At 35.8% G+C, this 22,251-nt stretch overlaps 1 protein-coding gene across 2 annotated transcripts; it reads right to left on the reverse strand.

Annotated features, from left to right (window-relative positions):
* Nucleotides 1–16,021: 16,021 nt before the first annotated feature.
* Nucleotides 16,022–19,531, reverse strand: LOC149533113 (pentatricopeptide repeat-containing protein At3g09040, mitochondrial-like). Of its 2 annotated transcripts, XM_089803877.1 has the most exons (2): nucleotides 16,759–19,531; nucleotides 16,022–16,562 (listed from the first exon to the last, which is right to left on the reverse strand). In XM_089803877.1, exons 1-2 carry the CDS (start codon nucleotides 19,363–19,365, stop codon nucleotides 16,533–16,535), a joined length of 2,637 nt encoding a protein of 878 aa, XP_089660003.1. In that variant the 5' UTR covers nucleotides 19,366–19,531; the 3' UTR covers nucleotides 16,022–16,532. The 2 variants fall into 2 exon arrangements, with proteins under 2 accessions (XP_089660003.1, XP_089660002.1); XM_089803876.1 differs by having other exon boundaries at nucleotides 16,281–19,531.
* Between the last annotated feature and the right edge of the window lie 2,720 nt (nucleotides 19,532–22,251).

A 22,251-nucleotide genomic window follows, 5' to 3' on the forward strand; every position in this document is an offset into this window, starting at 1 on the left:
GATATGGTATAAAGGAAAGATGTTTTCCTTGTTTTTAATTTATGGTATGCGATTGGAATATGCGAAGTGATCAAGGAACTGTGAAAAGGAGCAGAGTGCTTACCGAATGCATGTAAGAAATCCAAGGGGTTATTGGATGTGAGTTTTGAGATTTGGTTACAAGAGCTAAAGGAGTAGAAGTTTGGTTGGCAGGACAGAGAAAGAGGAAGGAACAATATAGTATAATTGTATTATTTTGCAAAGGATAATAAACAAATCATTTGGATAATGGGCTCATTGGTCTTGCCTTGAAGTTGTTTGGGTAGTGGGTCCAGTTGTTTGACACAACTCCTAACAGGGTTGGAATCTCTTAATAGGGATTCAAAGTCTCCTAGCAATGACTCATATGTATTGAATGTATTTATAGACTCCTAACAGGGTCCATCCTCTAACAAAGAACATTTATATTAGTACATCATCTTGTGGGTACCATCTCCACTGATGTTTTCCCTCTAATCAAGGGTTTCCCTAGTTAACATATGCGGTGTTATTGTGTATGAGTATCTTGTTGTGGTTTTTGATTATATTGCTCATGTGGTTAAAGTTTAATAACTTTGATAATTGTGATACTAGTTGGATAACTGATTCACCCCACAACCCACCCCCATGTGCCCTAGTTATATTAGTGGACTATATATTCTAACACTATAATATCATTACATACTTACCAGCTAAAGAAAGATACTACTTCATCATGCTTATCAATGCTAAGATGTCACTTAAGAAGAATAACTTTGGTCCTCAACATCATATACGAGTGAACCCACTATTTGATCACAACCCCTTTAACTATATATACAGATATTATTTTATTTACTCTAACATCAATAAAGAAACTTTATTATGCAAGTTTTTCAAGTACCATTCATGTCTATTATTTATATCATTGATAGGGGAAACATAAGTTGGCTTTGGCCCATTACAAATCAAACAAATTGAAATTGATTTAAATTAAATAAATATAATTAGAGAATTTGCAAATCATATCAATAAATGAAAAAAATCTATATGAATTTAAACAAGTGTGGCATGGCAGTGGAATTTGTGCCATAGAATGGAAGAAAAATTGTGATAATTTGATTGTGCCACTTGTCCACCTGGGCATTGCAATTTATTGCCAACAGAAGATATATAATCAGAGTGGAAGGAGAAATGGGGCCCTTATACAAAATACATGTTGCTCCATGTATGCTAATATAGGGGTCCACCTGATAAAGACTTGGCCCACCATCATCTTTACTAATTATCAAGTGCAACAATGTATTTTTATGAAGGTGTTGAGGAATGGATCTCACTGTGGGTGTTCTCTATACATTTTATCTATTTCTTAAGGCAAGAACACATAAAAATCTCAGTTTTTTCTTTGTATTTTTGCAACACAACCTCTCTTTCTGTACCCTTACTATGGGAGAGGAACTGCAACATCCCAAAATTTTCTTTAATATTAGTTGCAGGATTAAAAAATTGTTTACTACTAAAAAATAGAGCGACCATTTATCTTTGGCATTATGGCCCACATTTTAACTTTAGGTATTGAAATCTAAGCTCATTTGAATCATGTTGCATATCTTATCCTCTAATTACTATCACATATTAAATAGTTTGAATAGCTTACATCCACACAACCCATCGAATTAAGGACTTCAACCCTTTCATTATAAGTAATTGAAGTACTTCTGATCCCCAGTTGCTCTATGAAGCCATGCAGCTACCTGTAGTAATTCATCTTGCAAGAAACATAGTGTATATAAAAGAACAATGTTATTTAAGAGAAACATTCTCAAGCATTTGCAATTGTTTAAGAAAGATAACATAAAAGAAACTTACATTGTATCTACTGACTAGTCCATAAAATATCAAACATCAGTAATGTTGCTATCATACATTACCTTGTATTTGTTAGCAAAGTCAAAGAGCTGCAAGTACTCACATTGAACAAAACATTAGATTGTAGCATGAAACATTAACAATCTTTTTGTGCATGTCTTTTCAGACACTTTGTAAACCACTACGGCCTTTTATTTTTCCACTCTAGTTTTGTTTGTTAGAATTTGTTTGAATCCTAGTGTCAGGACCCTTCATGATTCTTTTTGATTTGTTGCTTCTGTAAATGATGAAGGCTCAACAATCACCGCAGTTGAGAGTGCTTACTTTGTATATATGTTCCACAAAAAAATGAAGCCATTTCTTGCTTTGCCCACGTAGTCTCTGGAGAATTCTATTTAGGATTTTTCTCTTAAGGAAACTTTGAAAATTAAACATCTAGAGTATCTCTAAACTTGTCATCCTCCCAGGGTTGAAAATCAATATTGCCATTAAAAATGTATTTGTCCAAGAATAGATTCTAGGGACACTCCTAATGAATTGGAATTTCGTTTAGCAATTGAATTCAATCCACCATTTGAGTTGGAAGATGCTAGTGGAGGTGTTGAACTTCTACACCAATCAACTGTTTCTACAACTTTTATGGAGTCTACAACTTTTTTTTTATTTTTTTCTTTCAATCTTTTTTGTCAGACTGTTAGCTCTAATCAAATTTAAGTGCACCCATGGCTTTCATTTGAATTGGCTTCTCTACTCATCAAAACTAGAACATTTTATTACTTCATCCAATTAATAGTATGAAGACATACTTCGTTCTTTTGATTACCATTTGAAAATACATCTGATGTTCTTGCATCTATCATTGTCATTCATAGAGCATGAAAAGTTTAACCAAAACAATTGAAATAATTTATCCTTGGCTTTTGTATACATGCCAAAGCTTGAAGAAGTTTTCCATTCAATTGATGAAGTAGAAGCTCAATTTCTCAAATGGGTAGTTGTCTACATCATTTCTACCCAATACCTTGTATCCCATATTTTTCTACTTTATCATAGCCCTAGGCACAACTTCTAATGTTTTGTACATTCTCTTTGCGACTCAATTCTATTGAACTAGTTAATGTATTCATTATCCCATGATCCTTTATAGATCTAGGAATTCATCAAAATAGCATCTTTCATTTCCTCTAGCCAACACCAAAATTTTCATGCTTGCCTCTCTGTTAACTAGGGTTTTTAACTCCATAAACCTAGCAAATAGATTTATCGATGAGAAAGTGCACGTCACAAAAATCACTGTGAATTAATTTCAAATATCTGTTTGTTCTCCATTTTGGAAATTGATCTGAATATTTTCCTCCTTGAGGACACAACATCTTTCAAGGAAAGTAATATTTGCTAACAAACCAAAACATAGACCTTGCAAATTGATTTCGTACATACCACTTCATGTGCATGGGTGTTGTGAGCTAGGGTTTATTCAACATCTTTCTGATTAGATCAAGGCACTCACAGAAATTGAAGGCCAAGGTTTTCAATTAAAATCAATGTGGCCTCATAGAACAGTATAAAACATTCCCAGTTATGTTTCAAAAATAAAAAGAATATTAGACATGAATTGAAATATCCATAAATACATTTATTTAATAAAAAAAGGTACTTTGATCAAACAAATCTGGTTGGATCCTTTAAAATGCATCTGACCTACCCCAAAAGGTGGAACCGTACTAATTAATACATATAGAATGACTCTGGTAGTCACACATATGCACATGGACCATACTATTTGCATAAAACTTCTCCAGGTTTAAAGGTAGGCATTACTCAATGCATTGGTTAAGAATTTCTCCAGTTCAATTAAGGAAAGGATAGAATCTATGAAATTGATGAATTCAATCAACAACATATTACCCATGCTTGTCTTACAAGGAGATATTGGTAATTCTTAGGGGGAACTTGAAATGTAGTGTATTTCTTGTCTCACCAGAAGACGTATTCACATGACCTTCTTGCTGCCACTTATAATTCAACTAGTGTTTTTCTTGTCGAGGAAGAAAATTCACTGGAAAAGGCACTGGGATGAAGTCCTCCAAATTTCTTAAGCCACTCTATTTTATGATGAGACACTTGTAACTATTTGACATTCTCTGATATTTTGTCCAACCTGCTAGAGTAAGACATGTAAGCCATGCAGAAAGTTATCAAGATGAACATTTTACAGCTTGCTAAAGTCAATTCTAGGTTTATAAACAATTTAAAAGCAGCCGTTAAAAAGAATCATAAGGATTGTCTACAATATACGTACACGGATTTAAGATCAAAAATTTCAAGGAAATTCGTTATATGAGATTACAATTTAATATAGGTTCCTTTTGGAAGTGTGGCCTAACAATATCTCCCTCTTCCAACAACATGTTTTGCATCATCTGAATTCACAATAATATAGTCACAATTATACATAGGAGATGTTTCACAATTATTTGTTTAAGATATTCTCATACTAGGGAAAAAATAATTCATACATAGCCAATATGGCATGTAAAGAATGCCCTCTATTGCCCCAATTTTCACCCTGTAACCATTTTGCAAAGTGGAAAATTTTGTATCCTAGTTAAGTCCCAGGTATGTCCAAGTCTAAGTTCAAGTCCCCTTAGGTGGAAGGAGTCTTAATCGAATTTTTCATATTCCCCTTCCCCACATTTCATAGTCAGGTGGTTTTCCTTTACATTGTGAATCTTATAGGTAGCTTAGTACCTAATCCGATGGAGATTCCTGTAACATGCAAAGATCATTCACAAAGTTGTGTTTGCTTGCGACTTATCATGTTCTCCATGAAAAGAAGAAGCTAGCAGAAATCTAGACTTTGCCTTCTCCTCAGCGGGTTTGCAACCCATGAAGGCGATTTCTCGCGAAGAGCACCAAATGATGCATATGGGCCACAATAAGAAGAAGATGAAGTGCCTTATGATGAATTCCTGTTACTTTTATGATTATCTGCCTATGGAGGTATTAAAGATCCATTGTAGCTCTCAATATCATCTTACGCAGAAAAATGAAAATCGACTTCTCCTCGGCGGGTTTTCCACCCATGAAGTTTGTTTTTTGCAAAAGGCAATTCTAGAGGAAATGAAATGAGAGGTGGGTCCCTAACTAAGATTCATACTCCTTATGGACATCTCTGAACTTGAAGAAAGCAATAAGTCAGAAGGTAAAGTTAAAAGAAGGCCTTGGCAGAGAAATGAAAATTGTCTTCTCCTCAGCAGGTTTCCAACCCATGAGGACAATTTTCTACATTTTAAAGAAAATCAAGTTTATAAGTGAATTGGACCCGCATTTTGCATGCAAAATATCTTAAGATGATAATGGAAACAATCTAACCATTGTGGGAAAGATCTATTAGGAAAGTTTTGATTTGGCGGATATTCTCTTGCAGAGTACTCTATTCATAACTTCTCAAAACTTAATGGGAAATGGGAAAGTAAGTGTGAAAGGATGGAAAGTTACTATTGGGCCAACGGAACAGTGAAAAGTCACTGAGTTATCCATTAAGACCCCCACATTTACTGTTTCAATGGATTTATCCTTTAATTCATTTGTGTGGCGTGAATCTTGAAGATCAACAAGTGAATTAAAACTCCTATATAGATGGAAACATAAACAGTTATACAAACTACTGCTCTTTCTTGAATTGTTATTCTGTTAATTTGCACAACTTTTAGAAATAGCCTGCGTTTGTGCATTTGCTATTCCTTTCTCCTTCTAGATTCAAAATTCAATTCATTCTCGAATAGAATGGCAACCAGATTTGTGGGCTTTGATGGACTGAATGGAATCAAGTCCACACTGTAGAATTTCATGGACACTGCTCTTGGTTTTTATGATATGCAAGACTTCCAAAAGAGAGTAAAATTGTTAGCCAATTCATCCCATAATTGAGAAGCTCTGAGGGTGTGGGCTAGTTGAAGCCGTTGGTTTCCTAGTAGCAATCCAAGCCCCATAATTGATCTACGAATGCATAAATCACTACAACCTGAATACTAGGCAAATTGTATTGCCTGATGATATGGTATTGATTTCCATTGATAGAAAAATAGAGGTGAATTGTCTACGAATTCCAGAGCGAGAGGAGTTTTCAAACTTGACAATTAGTGGAGTTGTCTTTGAGTTTTTCGCAAAGAAAATGGTTTGGAGAAAGGAGATTATGCAGACATGGTTTCAAAAGCTGCGGAGTGCCAAGAGTAAGGTCTCTAAGACCCTTTTTGGTACTAATCTCAAACCTGAGATTGTAGATATTCTAGTTCTTCTGCATAGATTGAAAGGTGAGGTAGAAGCTTTAAATTTTGTTGAGCAATATTTCTTTTTGGTAAAAGTTATCTACTTGGATACCCAATATGTTGACTGGGCTCACGAGGTAAGTGAGAATCTATCCAATGTTCTCGGTGCTGCGAAGTTCTACAACACCTTCTATATGTCCTCTTTTCTGATTTAAATGCTAGCTTCTCTACAGTTATGCGCGGGCCTCCCAAGGGTATAAATTCCCCTGACGATGTGAAGTCTTATGAATTCTACCCATGTTTGTAGCTGGAAAATAGTTATGTTGAATATATAAGAGTTTATGATGTGTTTACAATGAGAATTTGCAGGGAGCTTCCAGGATGCCTGGAGAGGAGATTCAATCTAGAAGCAATGGCGGCTATTAGTCAGTTTGGAAGCTATTTTATCCAGTTCTCATCTTTCTCATATTTATGTCTTGCAGCTTTCAATGGATTTCCCTTGAATCTATTGAGGTATTTGAGAAACATGATTGTGCTGATTGAGATAGTGAGGCAAACAATCCAAGTGAACGTGCTGAGCGGGAGTTTGAAGAATAAGGGATATGAGTTCCCTATGAAGATGGGAGCTTTCAGCTGTGAGTCTTGTTCTGATGCAAAGAACATGCTGAAGGCCTTCAAGATGAAATACAGATTGGAAAAGTATGAGGTCTTAAGGCCCATGTTTGACCCAAATGGGTATGCATGTTGCAGATTGGGAGTGTAATCAAGCACATCACCACGGTCGAAGACTACTAGGTGGATTGTAAAGATGAATTTGAGAGTCGGGACCGTGTTTTTGCTAGATTCATAGTGGATCAAGTAAAAATGTATCAAGTCAACCTTGATGCCGAAGGAATTGAAGATGATGGGAAAAATATGTATAGTAATACATATTTAACAAGGATAAGAAATACCCCTATTAGTTCAAAGCCCTATCAAGATGCTAGGGATGATCTAGATATTATGATAGCCCGAATTGTTAAAAGGACTAAGAAGTGGGTAGAGTGGACTACAACAAGAAGAAGCTGAAGTAAGAGCACCCCTACTCAAGCTCCTTCAACATTTTCCCCTACCTCCTCACAAGCTGATACATCAGGTGTGACCCTGGCCATCACTCAAGGACTAGCCCCACTAGTGGGTGGAGGTGATCAACCTCTAGACAAGAACATTCATTTGATAAAAACTTGTCAAGATGGATCTTCTCCAGTGATTGGTGCTCAACTAGAAGCTGAGAAGAAAGTAGAGGAGCCAAAAGACAGTGTTGTTACTCCAGTTCCTTCACCTCATAGTAGTCATGTTCCAACTATTAGTGCTACACTTCTCTTGCCAAATAGCTGTCAAGTGCAAGTAGTAGATTTGGGAGATGGAGGAAGCAGTGATAGTCAGTCCACTGAGTCAGACGAAGCAGCTAAGAAGACTGCAAAAAAGGAGAAATGTCAGGAGTCTTCAAAGCTTGTTTCTCAATCCCAAAAGAATCCATTCTCTTTGACCATGAAAACAATTACTTCGGTCAAGAGGAAGATGTTTAGCATAGATTCACTTGGGACAGCTTCCAAGGTGATAGGCACTGATTCTTGGTTGGAGGACACTCTGGAGAGAAAGATAAAGAGAAAGGATGAAGGGGCTCCCAATAAGGACACCTTATCTCTTGTTGTTCGCTTTGGATTTGCATTGAGTAAGGTCAAGAAGTAGAAGACCTTGTCTATTCTCAGACAAGACTTGTAAATAGGACACCTAACAATGGAGATTGCGAAACCCACCAAAGATGGGAGAATTGAAGATATGTCTGCCAATGATTTTACTCTACATTTAGTAGATCTTGGGGAGGCCAAACACGATACCAAGGTTGGCTTGTGGAAGTCAACAAACGAGGTAATTGAAGGATGATTGGAGAGCCTCAAATTGTCAAAGATTAGGATGATGGTGGAGATACAAGAGTTGAACAAGTTTATTAGACAATTGGTCACTCTATTGGCGAGTATCTCTAGAATGCCCATGACTAGTAATCCTACTACTGCAGATGTTCAAGCACTTATCTCCCAGCTTCAGGAAGATAAGCATTTTGGCCACATTGGTAAAGAATGGAGTGACAAGCTTAAATCACAAGGGCTCTCCATTATAGAGAAAATGGGTAATGTTATCTTAAGACTAGAAACAGAGAAAGATAACATTTCATCTAATAGAAATACCCTGGTAGTGGAGAGAACTAAGAGTGATGATTGTGTATCCCTGTTGAAGATGATTATTCAAATGAAATCAAAGGAAGCTATCGAAGCTAAGATTTTTCCCAAAGGAGATGAGCCTTTGTTTGAATGGTTTAAAAGCATGGAATTCAAGTCAGAAATGATCTTGGAGGCAAAGAAAGGTCTAAAGGAGACTGAGGATAAGGTAAAGAAAGATCAAGACAAAGGTTACGAACTCTTAAAAGGACTGCACATAGATTCGCAAAATAGTGGGCAAGAAAAAGGAGTAATTGGAATCACTGTCATACAAACCAATTTCTCCACTTTTATAGATAGCTTGACAAGCATATCTTCAAGGCACCAGAACAGAGTTTTTGAACTTCAAAAACTTGGTGGATGCATACATGTGGCTATGGAGGAATTGCAAGACAAACTAAATGCTGTCAAAGATTTGGCTAGGGAACACTCTAGATGGCTCTTGAGATGTACTAATGTGCATGTACAAAGACATGAAGAGCTAATTCTAATTATTGTTTCTGCCCAAGCCTATAGGGAAAAAGCAAAGAAAGGGAAGAAGGCAAAGTGATTCATATTCTGCCCTTTCCATTTTTATTTTGTAATCACCATAATAGACAAACTGGTTCTTTGCCATTTGTCAGTTTTGAGAAGATGAAGTGGTTAAACTTCCTTTGTAACGGTCATCTCGGAATCCTATATGTATGATAATGAAAGATAAATAAAAGGTCGGCAAATTTTTGGTATGAAAGACTTGAGGTTGTAGAGTCAATTGAATGGTATGTTGGTATCAATCATTTTTTGTTCCATTTGAAATAGTTGTTATTAGCTTGTTGTTTCTCTTTATCTGGGATTAAAGCGACTAATAAACAAAGTTTTGTTTCCCCTGTTTTAATACAACGAGTTGGATGTGATAGGAATTGTCACTTAAAATTCAAAGAGATTCTTTAGATATTTTCATTCAATATAACTTTCTCCACAAAATTAGTTCCTAGTTAGATGAATTAATTTCAGTGCATATTAGCTATGAATTCATAAGATGTGTGAGTTTGTTAGATTTGACTAACCCTCAAAATGTTACTTCTTGCCTAAGTTGAATTCCACATAGGTTTGACTTAGTTTTCCTCTCATGTTCTCTGGTTAAGAACATACCTTTTTTAGATTTAGGAATAAACAAAATTCATTACAAATTTTATAATAGGGAGTTGTACCTAACAATTCAAAGGAAAGTAAATCTTCAAGAAGCCACTTTCCAAACTGTTGTAATAAGAATTTGTTCATAAATTAGGGCATTTGTGAGTCAAAACTGGAAAGAACAAATATGTTTACCAACACCCTCCTCTATTGTAAATTCAAGCACTCCACATTTTGATCTACACTCAGTTGCAGCATTATAGATCTCAAAGAATATAGGATAGTCAATTTGTAATAGTGTTACATTGAACAGTCAAGCACAATGGAAATGTCTTGTCTGGAAGAAACAAAACATATGAATACTACCAAAGCGATTAAGTGAGATGATAAATTTACTTATATGTGCGCTTAAGAGCCGAAGCAAGCCATATGACTATATGAATTCCTAAAGAGCATTGTAGATCTCAAAGAATATAGGATAGTCAATTTGTAATAGTGCTACGTTGAACAGTTAAGCACAATGGAAATGTCTTGTCTGGAAGAAACAAAACATATGAATACTACCAAAGTGATTAACTGAGATGATAAATTTACTTATATGTGCTTAAGAGCAGAAGCAAGCAATATGACTATATGAATTCCTCAAGAGAAGTGTTATCTAAACATGTTAAAAAAACATATGAGAGATTATGAGGATCAAATCTTCCTTAAAACTTTGATATATTTAAATAGATACCATATGATCATCAAGAAAATAAATCCCTAGCCTTTGTCTCCAATTACCAAATGTGCCCACACCAAGAAAACAAAAGCATCACATATAGCATGATTGTAAAAAAATGCATTTTATGAAAAACTATTAAATTTTCAATCTTGCTTGATTGACTTGGCTTCACAATAACAATATGCGTCTAAAATTCAATTGAACACATGGGCAAAGGAATGGAGCTATGTCATAACAAGAAAATGAGGTGGCTAAGCCATTTGGGAAGGGTCAAGTTCCTGGTTTCCAAGTCACAAGGTTAGGCCTTTATTATTTAACATTTAAGTCACTAACAAGACATGACAGGTATCAAAGTACGTGCATCTGTGCCTATAGCACAGAAAGCTGTTGAAAAGATCAATTATACGATATCTAGCAACCTCAAAGAACAATTAACCATGTGAGAAATTTGTTGTGAAGTATTCACACTATCGCCCCATGAAACATGTGGACCCCCTCTTTTTGGTGCAGGTGTCAATTTCATTTGTTGTAGGTGTTAGTGTTTAAGTAGATTGGCAACATTTTAGAATATGAGTTTTAATGAGTGAGGGCAAGGAAAGGCATAAATCATGACAAGCAAGGAGGTTGGGCTTTGTAAAACTCTAACTTGCAAATTTTTTGTTATGTGGAATGGCAATTTAGTGGAAACGTGAAAAATGGTGGCAATTAACGAATGGAAATATAACAACATTGTAAGGAGATCCGCTGGGGTGTAAATCCAAATCAACTTGAAATGATAAAACATCATGTTCAAATCATTGAGTTATTTTGGGTCGAATTGAAATTTTTCCTTTGATGTGAATTTCCACCTTATGCTTCAAGTATGCCTATGTCCGTGTTGATTTCCACTTCAAGTTATATGCACTTGCCTAAGTCCATGGTGATTTCCACTGCACATTAGATGCACTTTCCTAAGTCACATCTGATCTACACTTCATATCATATGTGTTTTCCTAAGTCAAGCCTGATTTCCACTTTATATAGTCAGGTTCGCCTAAGTGGATGATGTTTTCCACTTTATGATTTGCAATACTTTGCCTTAGATGATAGGAATTTCCACCAAGCAATTGCACATTTTGCCTAAGTTGCCTTACATTTCCACTATGAGTATTTTAATTTGCATTTGGTGCATAGTGGGTTTCCCTAACTTGGCAAGATTCAACTTGACTTTTGATGCTTTTGCCTAACTTAGTGGTGGTTTCCACTTCATTTGTTATGGTTTTGCCTAAGTGTGGTGCAATCTCCACTTTTGATTTACAAGTCTACTTAAATGAGTGGTGGTTTCCTTCTACCATTTGTCTAACTCAATGGTGGTTTCCACTCCTTGTTCAACTATCTATTTTAACCACGCCCTCATTGAGTTTAACCAAAATATTTTAAAATTGTGAATTTTATTGGCCCATTTGTGAAAAGAGTTTTGATTTTATAAAAGGGGACTAGACTCAAATAATGAATTGGTCAATCTAAGGGACCATGAATTAAATGAAGGGTATGATTTTTTAATCACAATTTAGATATGATAAATTGCATTGGCTGATGGTGATGAGGTTCAATTTTAATAGAGAGGGGGAGATAACATTAAATACAAAGCAATCTGATTTGAAATGGTATTGCATTGCGAAGTTCAAGCTCACTAAGAAAGAAATAATTAATAAAGGTTTTGAACTTGATGACTGGGTAGATGATTAAGTTGTGGTGATCAAATTTATGTGAGTTGATTTTATAATAATCTTAGCCTTTATGTTTGTAAATAACTTTGGGATGATCAAGTTGGTTTATGAATAATAAAAGGGTGAATTCAACTCAAGACCTCAATATCTTTAAAGGAAGTGTGATAGTACAAGTTGCTAGATGATGATTGAAATTCCATATCATCGCTAATCACCATTAACTATGATGGAGATATTAATGAAACCTTATGTTTATGGGAACCTATGTGTATGTCCTTTGAGTAACCTAGTGAGGAGAACTACATTTAACATTGACCCATTGCAAGCAACCATTTAGGTGGCACTTGAGTGAAGTGTGACATCAAGTTCAATGAGGGAGGGTCTAGGGGATTAACTCTAGGTTTTGGGTTTGTTCCAAATCTATTTGACCTTCTCTCGTTTGTAGGCTTAAAAGGAGGCCATCTTGTGTTGGTTCTATGTTTGTTGTGTGTTTGTGAAGCTTAACCACTAACTTATAGAAACCTATTCATATACACCTAAACTAACTAAATGTGTTATACTTATCCATTTGTTTAAGACCATGATTCTTGCTATGTATGACCTCCACAAGTGTGAACCACTAGGATATTTATGTAGAGACAGGGAGTCTGTGCCAACGATTAATGTCTAAGCTACTGCAAGGGATTAATCAATGGTCACATAGTTCACAGAGGTGAAGTTGTAGTGGCTGCCATGGATTTGATATAATAATAGATAGCAGGTTGTCATTGGATCCTACCAATTGTGAACGCCTATAGCTATTGTTGTATCTTTTGGATTAGCCAACATTCACCTAGTTCATGTAGGTGAGTCATTTCAGGGGTTATCTAGGATTTGATTCAGTAATAGTTGCATGGGTAGTTTCCATGCCATGTGGGCAGCGTTAACCAAAGCTAATCATGATATCAAGAGCATTAACTGGCAATCACATATAGAATGGGTGTGATTGATGTCAAGTGTTACCCAGGATGGTGAAGAAGATAGCAAGATCGATAAGGTTACCAACTAGTACATGTTAAAATATACTTCATCTTGTTTGACAAGCTTGTCACCAGTGGCTTGTAGGTGATTGAAGTTGAAGTCTACTGGGCTAGGTTGGTCCACTACTTGGGATTATGGATGGACCTACAATGTAGTATTGGGTGCACCGAGTCTTTTTCACAATTGTTTGATGGTATACTTCACCCTATAGGGTTGAGCTAGTCCCCTATGTATATGTGACACATGCTCGAGATAATCATGTGTGTAATTTGTGATATGACCCCTGTGTATATTGGTAAGTTTGTATAATTGATGATTGGAAAAATGGGTATGGAACCAACACTTGATGACAATGTATATCTATTATTGTGATGGAACTAGGTTAGTAGATTACCCTTAATTAATTTAGCCATCTATTAAAGAGAGATCGGAGATCTCATCAAAGGAGATACTAAACTCCCTCTTAGTGCAAACTAGGAAGCCTCTGACTTCCCCACGAGAGGATACATAGGCAGGATCACCAAAAGTGATCTCTCAAGGCTTGGGTCAAGGTCTGGAGATTTCCCTAATGATGGAAGCTTAGCACAATCTAGAGTATGAATATGATGTGACATTGGGTATTTGCCACCTTGGTGAATTAATGAGTTTTTAAATCACCACTTTAAGTTAAAACAAAGTTGCTTGATTGATTTAGTTAATAGTAGTTGTTAGTAAAATTAAAATTAAAATTAGTGGCCAAGGGATGGATTTTACAATAGGTCGGTTTTGTCAAGGAGAGATGGTGTAATACCTACCAATGTAGGAGGAAACTCCCAAGAATTGGCAGCCTCAAGATTTTAGCGCATAGTGATGCATGTTGATCATTAAGAATTGGCAGCCTCCTAGTAGGGAACATTATGATTTGCCATTCCTAAGCAAAATCAAACAGTAGTTGAGAATTTTAGGGTAAATCAAATAAAGTACCAGTTGGGACATTACACATAAAAAAGGATTCTCACGAACTTACAACATTGGAAGAGAAATACAAATATTCTCACTGATATTTTCTGGTGGTGATCCAGCCAAAACAGCAATCCCCTGAATAAAGACAAAACATTGCACTGCCAATCCAATATTTACATAGAAACAAAGAACTTACCTCTCAAGGACAATCATCCAGTTGGCCGTAGCCAATTCTGCATGTAGCAAAATCCTCACATTTATTCAGGCAACAGTATACAAGAGTTAGCTTTTTTGCACTGCTTTGCGAACATTCTCCAATCTGCCCTGTGACAGTTGAACCTCACCCCAGCTCAGAGACCATCAATATACAAAACAGATCATTGATCTGGCTTAAGTAGATAAGAAGGCAGATAGATTGGTCTGTAGTAGAATCAACTTGTGTAGATCTGTACCTAAACGAATAGAGATAGATTGATCTGTAGCAAAATCAACTTGTGTAGATCTGTACCTAAACGAATACAGATAGATTGATCTGTAGTAAAATCAACTTGTCTAGATCTGTACCCAAATGAATTGCCATAAAATACTGAAAAATACTTGATTCAGCAAAATATTCAAAAGTGTGCCTGAATACAGGTAAAGAGCAGCTTAGAAATGATGAAAGTGATAATGAACTAACATTTGATTTACGATGCCTTTGTGGATATGAAGATTAATGACCATCATGAATCATAGAGTAAACAAATGGGTCATCAACCTAAGACATCTTGTTATTGCTTGTTTCCTTATAAACCTACAATCTTCGGTAGATGCTTTGTAAATGACATATCAAACTCGTCAGGTTGTTGTTTTACCATTTACTGCAATACGTGAGATAGCTTTTGAAAATAAGCTATCAAACAAGGTTGCTTTGTTGTGAGAAAAAGTTAAACCAAAATATAACCATCATCCCAAGGAGTAAATGCTTCTCTCTTCATACATCAATCTTGTAAAATATGTGCTATTGAAGGGTGTTAGCCTTGCTGAAATTCTAACTATTAAAAAATGTAATGCACTAACACAACAATTTCAATCATTGAGTAGAAACAAATAATTTTCCATCTGGCGCAATCACCCCTCTGATGTGTGGCCTTGTCTTCGAATAACTTGTCATTCTGTTTGCATAACGGAAGTGGACATCAAGAATATACCTTAACCCCTATGTTCCTGTTCGAAATGGGAAAGAAGGGAAGAACAGTCCTATTCCCAAACACACTGCCATGAGAATTCACTAGGACAATGTATCGCTCTGCCTATAAAGATCAGTTGTCAAATTCCACTCAAGTAGCTGTTGCTACTTGCCAAGTGCAAGGCAAATGTAGCCTGAATGTGCTGCCACAGTAGCCAACTGTCCAAACCTTCCCCTGCTTGTAACGTTCACAGAAGCCTCTGACAGTCTATTTTTAATCCCTGCGAGTCACTGACAGACATTGTAGGTTGCATGTTCTCCTTGCCCCACATTGGGTGCAGATACTTGATCAATCTGCAAACCCATCTCAAATGCCAATCATCGGGTGACTAAATCTTTCCACACAGTATTTGTACTAAATATCGAGTGGTATATCTGATGAAAGCAAGTAAATGAGCAGAGATATTGACACAACCTGAAGAATCATTGGCTGTTTGTGTCAAGATTAATCATTATTTAAGATCTGCCCCCTCTGCCATAGTTTCATGCATGGCGGGAGTCAATAAAACTGCATATTCAATCTGCAATGTGTAATTTAATTTCAAATGATCCACTGACATAGCCAAAAGATAGTACAGTTTGGATCTGTAATGTGTAGTTGAATTTCAAACGGTCAACTTCAACATATGCAAAATATAGTACAATAAATCCAAACATAAGAACTATACAAAATGGAAAGGGTAATTGAGATGTCTCCTTGCCCATTTCCTGCTTGTCAAGTATTTTTACATTTATTTTAAGTTGTCCTTCCCCATTCTCCTCCACCACCTCCATGCAAATTTTATGAAAACAATTCATATTATCATAAAACAGGTCTTTGATAGATCCTCAACAAGATATATAAGCAGTTATCCGTACTACTCTCAGCCAAATGCACAAATCAAAACAAATTTAACTTTTAAAACCTTCCCCCTTAGTTATTACTGCAGGTTTAACACAGTGCATGTTATTAAAATGAAAGCCTAATTTTCAGATTGCTTCATTTAACATCTCCAATAGTCTCTGCATAAATATTATACCTGTTTCAAATGATGGAAAGGGTTCCCTTCTCTCACAACAATTTCTTCTCCATGTTGGAGATAGATTTTGTTGCAATGTGACAATAAGTAAACAGTTGTTCCAGAAGGTATGTTTAACAAACAAAATGCAACTGCCAACTTTTCGCTATGATGGTAGAGAAATAGTTCTTATTCCTCTCCATATCATGGAGTAACTGTCTAGAATCTGGAAGATGTCCTACTGCCTTCATTTTTCAAGGCCATTTCTCCAACTTTGCATGGATCTCCTGTGTCTATAGATGTGACCTGCCTCCTACAGAAAAAGCATGTACCACTTTTTGGCTTTCAATCCAACTACATCCAGGTATCTTTTTAATTCCTCTATCTTTCATCAATGTCCTTGTCATTTGAACCTCATCCCATCTGCCCACTTCTGCATAAATGTTTGAGAGAAGAACATAAGTTGCAACATTTTTAGGATCCAAATCAAAAAGCAGCATTGCTGTAAATACTCCTAAGCCTATGTTCATATGTTCTCTACAGCCACCAAGAAAACACATCCACACAACTACCACAGGTTTAATTGGCATCTTAATGATAAAGTTCAGGGTGTCCTCAAGGTAACCTACACGGGAAAGAATGCCAACCATGGACACATAATGATCAATTGTAGGCGTAATGCAATAAGGGTTACTCATTTGATTGAAGTATGTACAGCCTTCATCCACTAAACCTGCATGGCTGCATGCACATAAAACACAAGCAAAGCTCACAGTGTCAGGATATGTTCCACAGTGCTTCATCAACTCAAAGATTTTGAGAGCATCCTTGGAACAGCCATTTTGAGCATATCCTGCAATCATTGCATTCCATGAGATGGCATCTCTTTGAGGCATTCTGTCAAACATTTTGTATGCCCTTTCAATGCTTCCACATTTTGCATACATGTCCACCAGAGCATTTCCAACAATAATATCTGAAGAAAAACCCCAAACCATTATGCTTTGATGGATATCCACACCCTGTTCCAAAGCTCCCATTTTGGCACAAGCAGGGAGGATGCTGGCAAATGTGGTGGAATTCGGCTTTACATCTGCTAATTTCATTTGCTTGAAAGTTTCTAAAGCCTTTTCAACTAATCCATTTTGTACATATCCTGCAATCATTGCAGTCCAAGAAACTGTGTTTCTTTGTGGCATTTTGTCAAACAATTCAAATGCCTTGTTTGTGCTTCCACATTTTGCATACATGTCAACCAGGGCAGTTGCAACTACAACATCTGACAAGATTGTCTGATCCTTTATGCTTTGATGGATGTACGTGCCCTGTTCCAAAGCTCCAATCTGGGCACAGGCATGGAGAATGGTAGCAAAGGTTGTGGAATTTGGCTCCACACCTGCCAATTGCATTTGTTTGAAAATTTCTAAAGCCATTTCAACAAATCCATGTTGCACATATCCTTCAATCATCGCATTCCATGAGATCACATTTTTTTGGGGTATTTTATCAAAACAGTCACGTGCTTTGTCTATGTTTCCACATTTTGCATACATGTCAACTAGGGCAGTGGCAACCACAACATCTGCCACAATTCCGCCATCATTTATGCTTTGATGGATGTCCCTACCCTGTTCCAGAGCTCCCATTTTGGAATAGACCGGGAGGATAATGGAAAAGGTTGTGGAATTTGGCTGTACATCTGCAAATTGCATTCGCTCAAACGTTTCTAAAGCCTTTTCAATAAATCCAGTTTGAGTATATCCTGCAATCATGGCATTCCATGAAATCACACTTCTTTGAGGCATTCTGTCAAACACTTCGCATGCTTTATCTATGCTTCCACATTTTGCATACATATCTACCAAGGCAGTTGCAACTACAACATCTGACAATATTTCTCTATCTCTTATGCTTTGGTGGATGCCCATACCCTGTTCCAAAGCCGCTATTTTGGCACAGGCATGAAGGATGCTGGTCATGGTTGTGGAATTTGACATCACACCTGCTAATTGCATTTGCTTGAAAGATTTTAAAGCTTTTTCAGCAAGTCCATTTTGTGTGTATCCTGCAATCATGGCATTCCATGTGACCACATTTCTTTGAGGCATTCTATGAAACAATTCACATGCCTTGTCAATGTTTCCACATTTTGCATACATGTCTACCAGGGCAGTTGCAACTACAACATCTGACAAAATTTCTCTATCCTTAATGCTTAGATGGATATCCATGCCCTGTTCTAGAGCTCCCATTTTTGCACAGGCAGACAGGATGATGGCAAAAGTTGAGGAGTTTGGCTTTACACCTGCCATTGGCATCTGCTTGAATGTTTCTAGAGCCTTTTCAGAAAACCCATTTTGTGAATATCCCCCTATCATGACATTCCATGAAACCACATTTCTTTGAGGCATTATGTCAAACAGTTCGCGTGCCTTATCAATGTCTCTGCATTTTGCGTACATGTCTATCAGGGCAGTTCCTACTACAACATCTGATAAAATTCTTCTGTCTTTAATGCTTTGATGGATGTACATACCTTGTTCCAAAGCTCGCATTTTGGCACAGGCAGGGAGGATGCTAGCAAAGGTAGTGGAAGTTGGCTTTATACCTGCCAGTTGCATTTTCTTGAAAGTCTCTAAAGCTTTTTCAGCAAATCCATTATGTGCATAGCCTGCAATCATTGCTGTCCATGAAAACACATCTCTTTGACCCATCCTGTCAAACAGTTGACAGGCTTTGCCAATGCTTCCAAATTTTGCATACATGTCTACCAGAGCATTTCCAATGACAATATCTGACATAAATCCCTCTTCTATTATGCTTTGATGGATTTTCATTCCCTGTTCCACAATTCCCATTTTGGTACAGGCCGGAACAACACTGGCAAATGTAAACTGATCGGGTTGAATGCATATTCGTTGCATTTGGTGAAACAAAGAGACTGCCTCCTGAGGAAACCCGTGTCTTCTGCTCGCTGAAATAATCGTACTCCATGAGGCGTTGTCTCGTTCTTTCAAGTGATCAAAGACTTTTCGAGCATCCTCCAAACGTCGGCACTTAGCATACATGTAAATAAGCTTATTATGGAAAGCTGTGCGTGCAGTGAATGTAAAAGGCCTATGAGTAATGAAAGAATGGAATTTTTTCACCTGTGAAAGCGCATTCTTTAGAATACAAGCTTGTGGCAAATGAATAAATGTAGAGTAGCCTCCAACTGTGTATGGTAAGCAGAACATTGAGCTCCTTCAACAACATAACGCTGTGAGATTGAGATGAGTAATGGATGGCAATGGCATCCACTACTCATGGTGGTGGAAAATGTCATTCAGTCCACCACAATGACACCGCTTCGCGGCATTTTCGAAACGCATCTGACGACAAGTGTCGGCTTTCTAAAACCACTTAATTGATTTTGAATTATAGTTGCAATCTGTGTTTTATAATTTAAATATTTATATCGGCAAGGAAAGGAAGTAATGTTTTTGTTTGACCCCACGCTGCAATCAATTGTCATATTTATTAAGTTCTAGACTGTTCATTTATATGAACAAAATGTTTTTGTTTGAACAATCAATGATCATATTTATAAAGTTTTGGAGTGTATATTTTTTAAGTCATTTATTTTAACAAAATGTTTTTGTTTGACCCATGAACAATATGGTTCCTCTTGTTATCAATTGTCCTTTGTTCATTCACACCCCAAGTGGGTGTTCCCTTGGCTGAATTTAGTTACTTCTCTTCCCAAATCTGAAGGAGAGAAAGAAGATGATAATGCTGCTGCTAACGGATGAGCTCCCCTTGAGCCATCCGCTCACCCCACCCCTAGGTGGGGATCTGATGATAAGGATCCTCCTCACTCAGCTAGCACTATGCTCGCACCCTGAGGCTTTTTGTTTTCTGTGTTTCTTTTGATGAATAGTTGATCTCCGGCCTTGGGCCGTATGAACTTGTGGGGTGATTTTGTTTCCCCCGGCCCCTTTTTTTGTGAATATGTAACTTTATTGTATTTATTTTAATATAAAGAAGGGACTATTCATCAAAAGAAAATTTGATTGTATTTTTTAATTCATTTATCTAAACAAAATTCTTTTTTTCTGAACTTATATCCCATTTTTTCAAATTTAAAAAATTTAAAATCTAAAAATAAACGATCTAATTAATCATGTAGTCAGAATTTATCAATAAATCGTTGGCCTACTTATATCCTATTTTTTCAAATTAAACAAATCTAAAAATCTAAAAATAAAGGATCTAAATAAATCATGTGGTCAGAATTTATCAATAAATCGTTGGCCTTGTAAAAGATAAATTGTTGGCCTTGTAAAAATCTGGCCTGCAGCGCATACAAATATTGTTAGAACTAAAGTGCACAGTTTAGATTGTTTTAGGAATTTAGATTTAATATATTCTTTTATTTTATTCAAATAAATATATGATTCTCTTGTATTTAATAATAATAATGAGTTTAATAGGAAATCAAATGTTCTAAGCAACAGGCAAGAGCTTACAATGCATCGGTAAATTGTGAGCCATGCATCGGTAAATTGTGAGCCTCTCATTGGGGAGGTCTTGGGTTTGAATCTATTTGCGATTAACACGCAATAATAATTAAAGTATTTAATAATAATAAATAACGTAGGCTTTAACCGTTTACCTATCCAAAAAAAATGTTCTAAGCAACATAAATTGTTTTAAAAATTATCCAATTAATTATTCAATTGTGTATTTTTTTTAGCATCAACATTTCTTGCACTTTGTGATTCATTCTTGGAGAGTGTGATAAACACATACACAATCAAAGTAAAGAAATCTAATAATGTTATTTAATAAAAAAAATCATGTTGTAAATTTTCTTAATTTTACTATGTTAGTTCTTTTTTATGGTAACGTGTTCTATATTACTTAATATATCATGATTTATTACATATTTAGATGTTATTTTTATTAAAGAATTTTTTTGTGTAGTTTAATTGCAATTCTTAGACTTATTTGAAAGAAAAAATATATTGTAGTGATCCTACTTCAACTTTTACACAATAGTTAACATAAGTAAAACACTTAAATAATAATAGAAACATTTTTTTTTTAAATCAACTTATTCATATATATCATGTGAAAAAAAAGTAAAAGTTGACTAAATAAATTCACTTAAGATTTTAAAAAATTACATTAAAAAATTATAAATAGAATAAAATAATATATCAAATTGAAATTAGGTTAATTCTTAAAAACTATACTGTGCACTTTGTCAGTTTTGACAGTATATTTATTTTAACTGCAGAGCATAGTACGAATTTTATTGAATCAATAGAGAACCCATTGATGCTTGTGCCTATGACAGATGTGTATGGGGATGCCATCCGATTGGTGCAAATATGTTGCACCATAACCGGTGCCATTGTGTTATGTGTCGTCCATTTGGTTCACATGTAAGCATATGAGAATAGCAACCTAAAAAATAAAATTATCTAACACCTACATTTAGTGCATGTTGTTTTAAATGTATATCTAGTAACTCACTAAGAAAAAGGTTTTTTCTTTATGTTATTTTTGTATTTTAATTTGTTAATGATAGGTAAAATATTTTTCAAATATTTAAAATAAAATTATTTTTAAATAAAAATAAAGCAACCAAAACAAGGGGGTTGGCCCTTACAAAAGACAAACTGGCCTACAACCAACAGATTACCAACCAAAAAAAGATTACCTACCCCTTACTACTGCTTAATCAAAACAAAACCATCATTCAAAGGAGCATAATAATAAAAATTGTCAGGCATCCTACTTAGATGACCCAAAACAATATTGCTTAAAAGAAAAGACTTTTTAAACAAAGGCTTAACAACCTTTAAACTGACTAAGTGTAATGCCTACCCCTACCTAACTTTTCTGATTGTATTGTTAGACTCTTTAAGGCCAATTTTCTGATTGTGTTTTATGATTAGTAGTACTTGGTTACCGGATTAGATTAGATGTATTTCATACTTAGTTAATATATGTGTTGAGTTACTTTAGTACAAGTTATTTCATGTATGCATGATTATACTTTGATGATGATTGTATACAGTGATTCCAGTTATTTAATGATGTTAGTGAGATGAACTATTTTATGCAGTTTCTAT

This window comes from Cupressus sempervirens, chromosome 10 (genome assembly GCF_028749045.1).
Source record: "Cupressus sempervirens isolate cs-2001-9-10 chromosome 10, ASM2874904v1, whole genome shotgun sequence".
NCBI classification, from domain to species: domain Eukaryota; kingdom Viridiplantae; phylum Streptophyta; class Pinopsida; order Cupressales; family Cupressaceae; genus Cupressus; species Cupressus sempervirens.

Bases quoted from the DNA above. Each gene is read 5' to 3' on its own strand.
- LOC149533113 (XM_089803876.1), bottom strand. From the start codon at position 19,365: ATGTTCTGCTTACCATACACAGTTGGAGGCTACTCTACATTTATTCAT.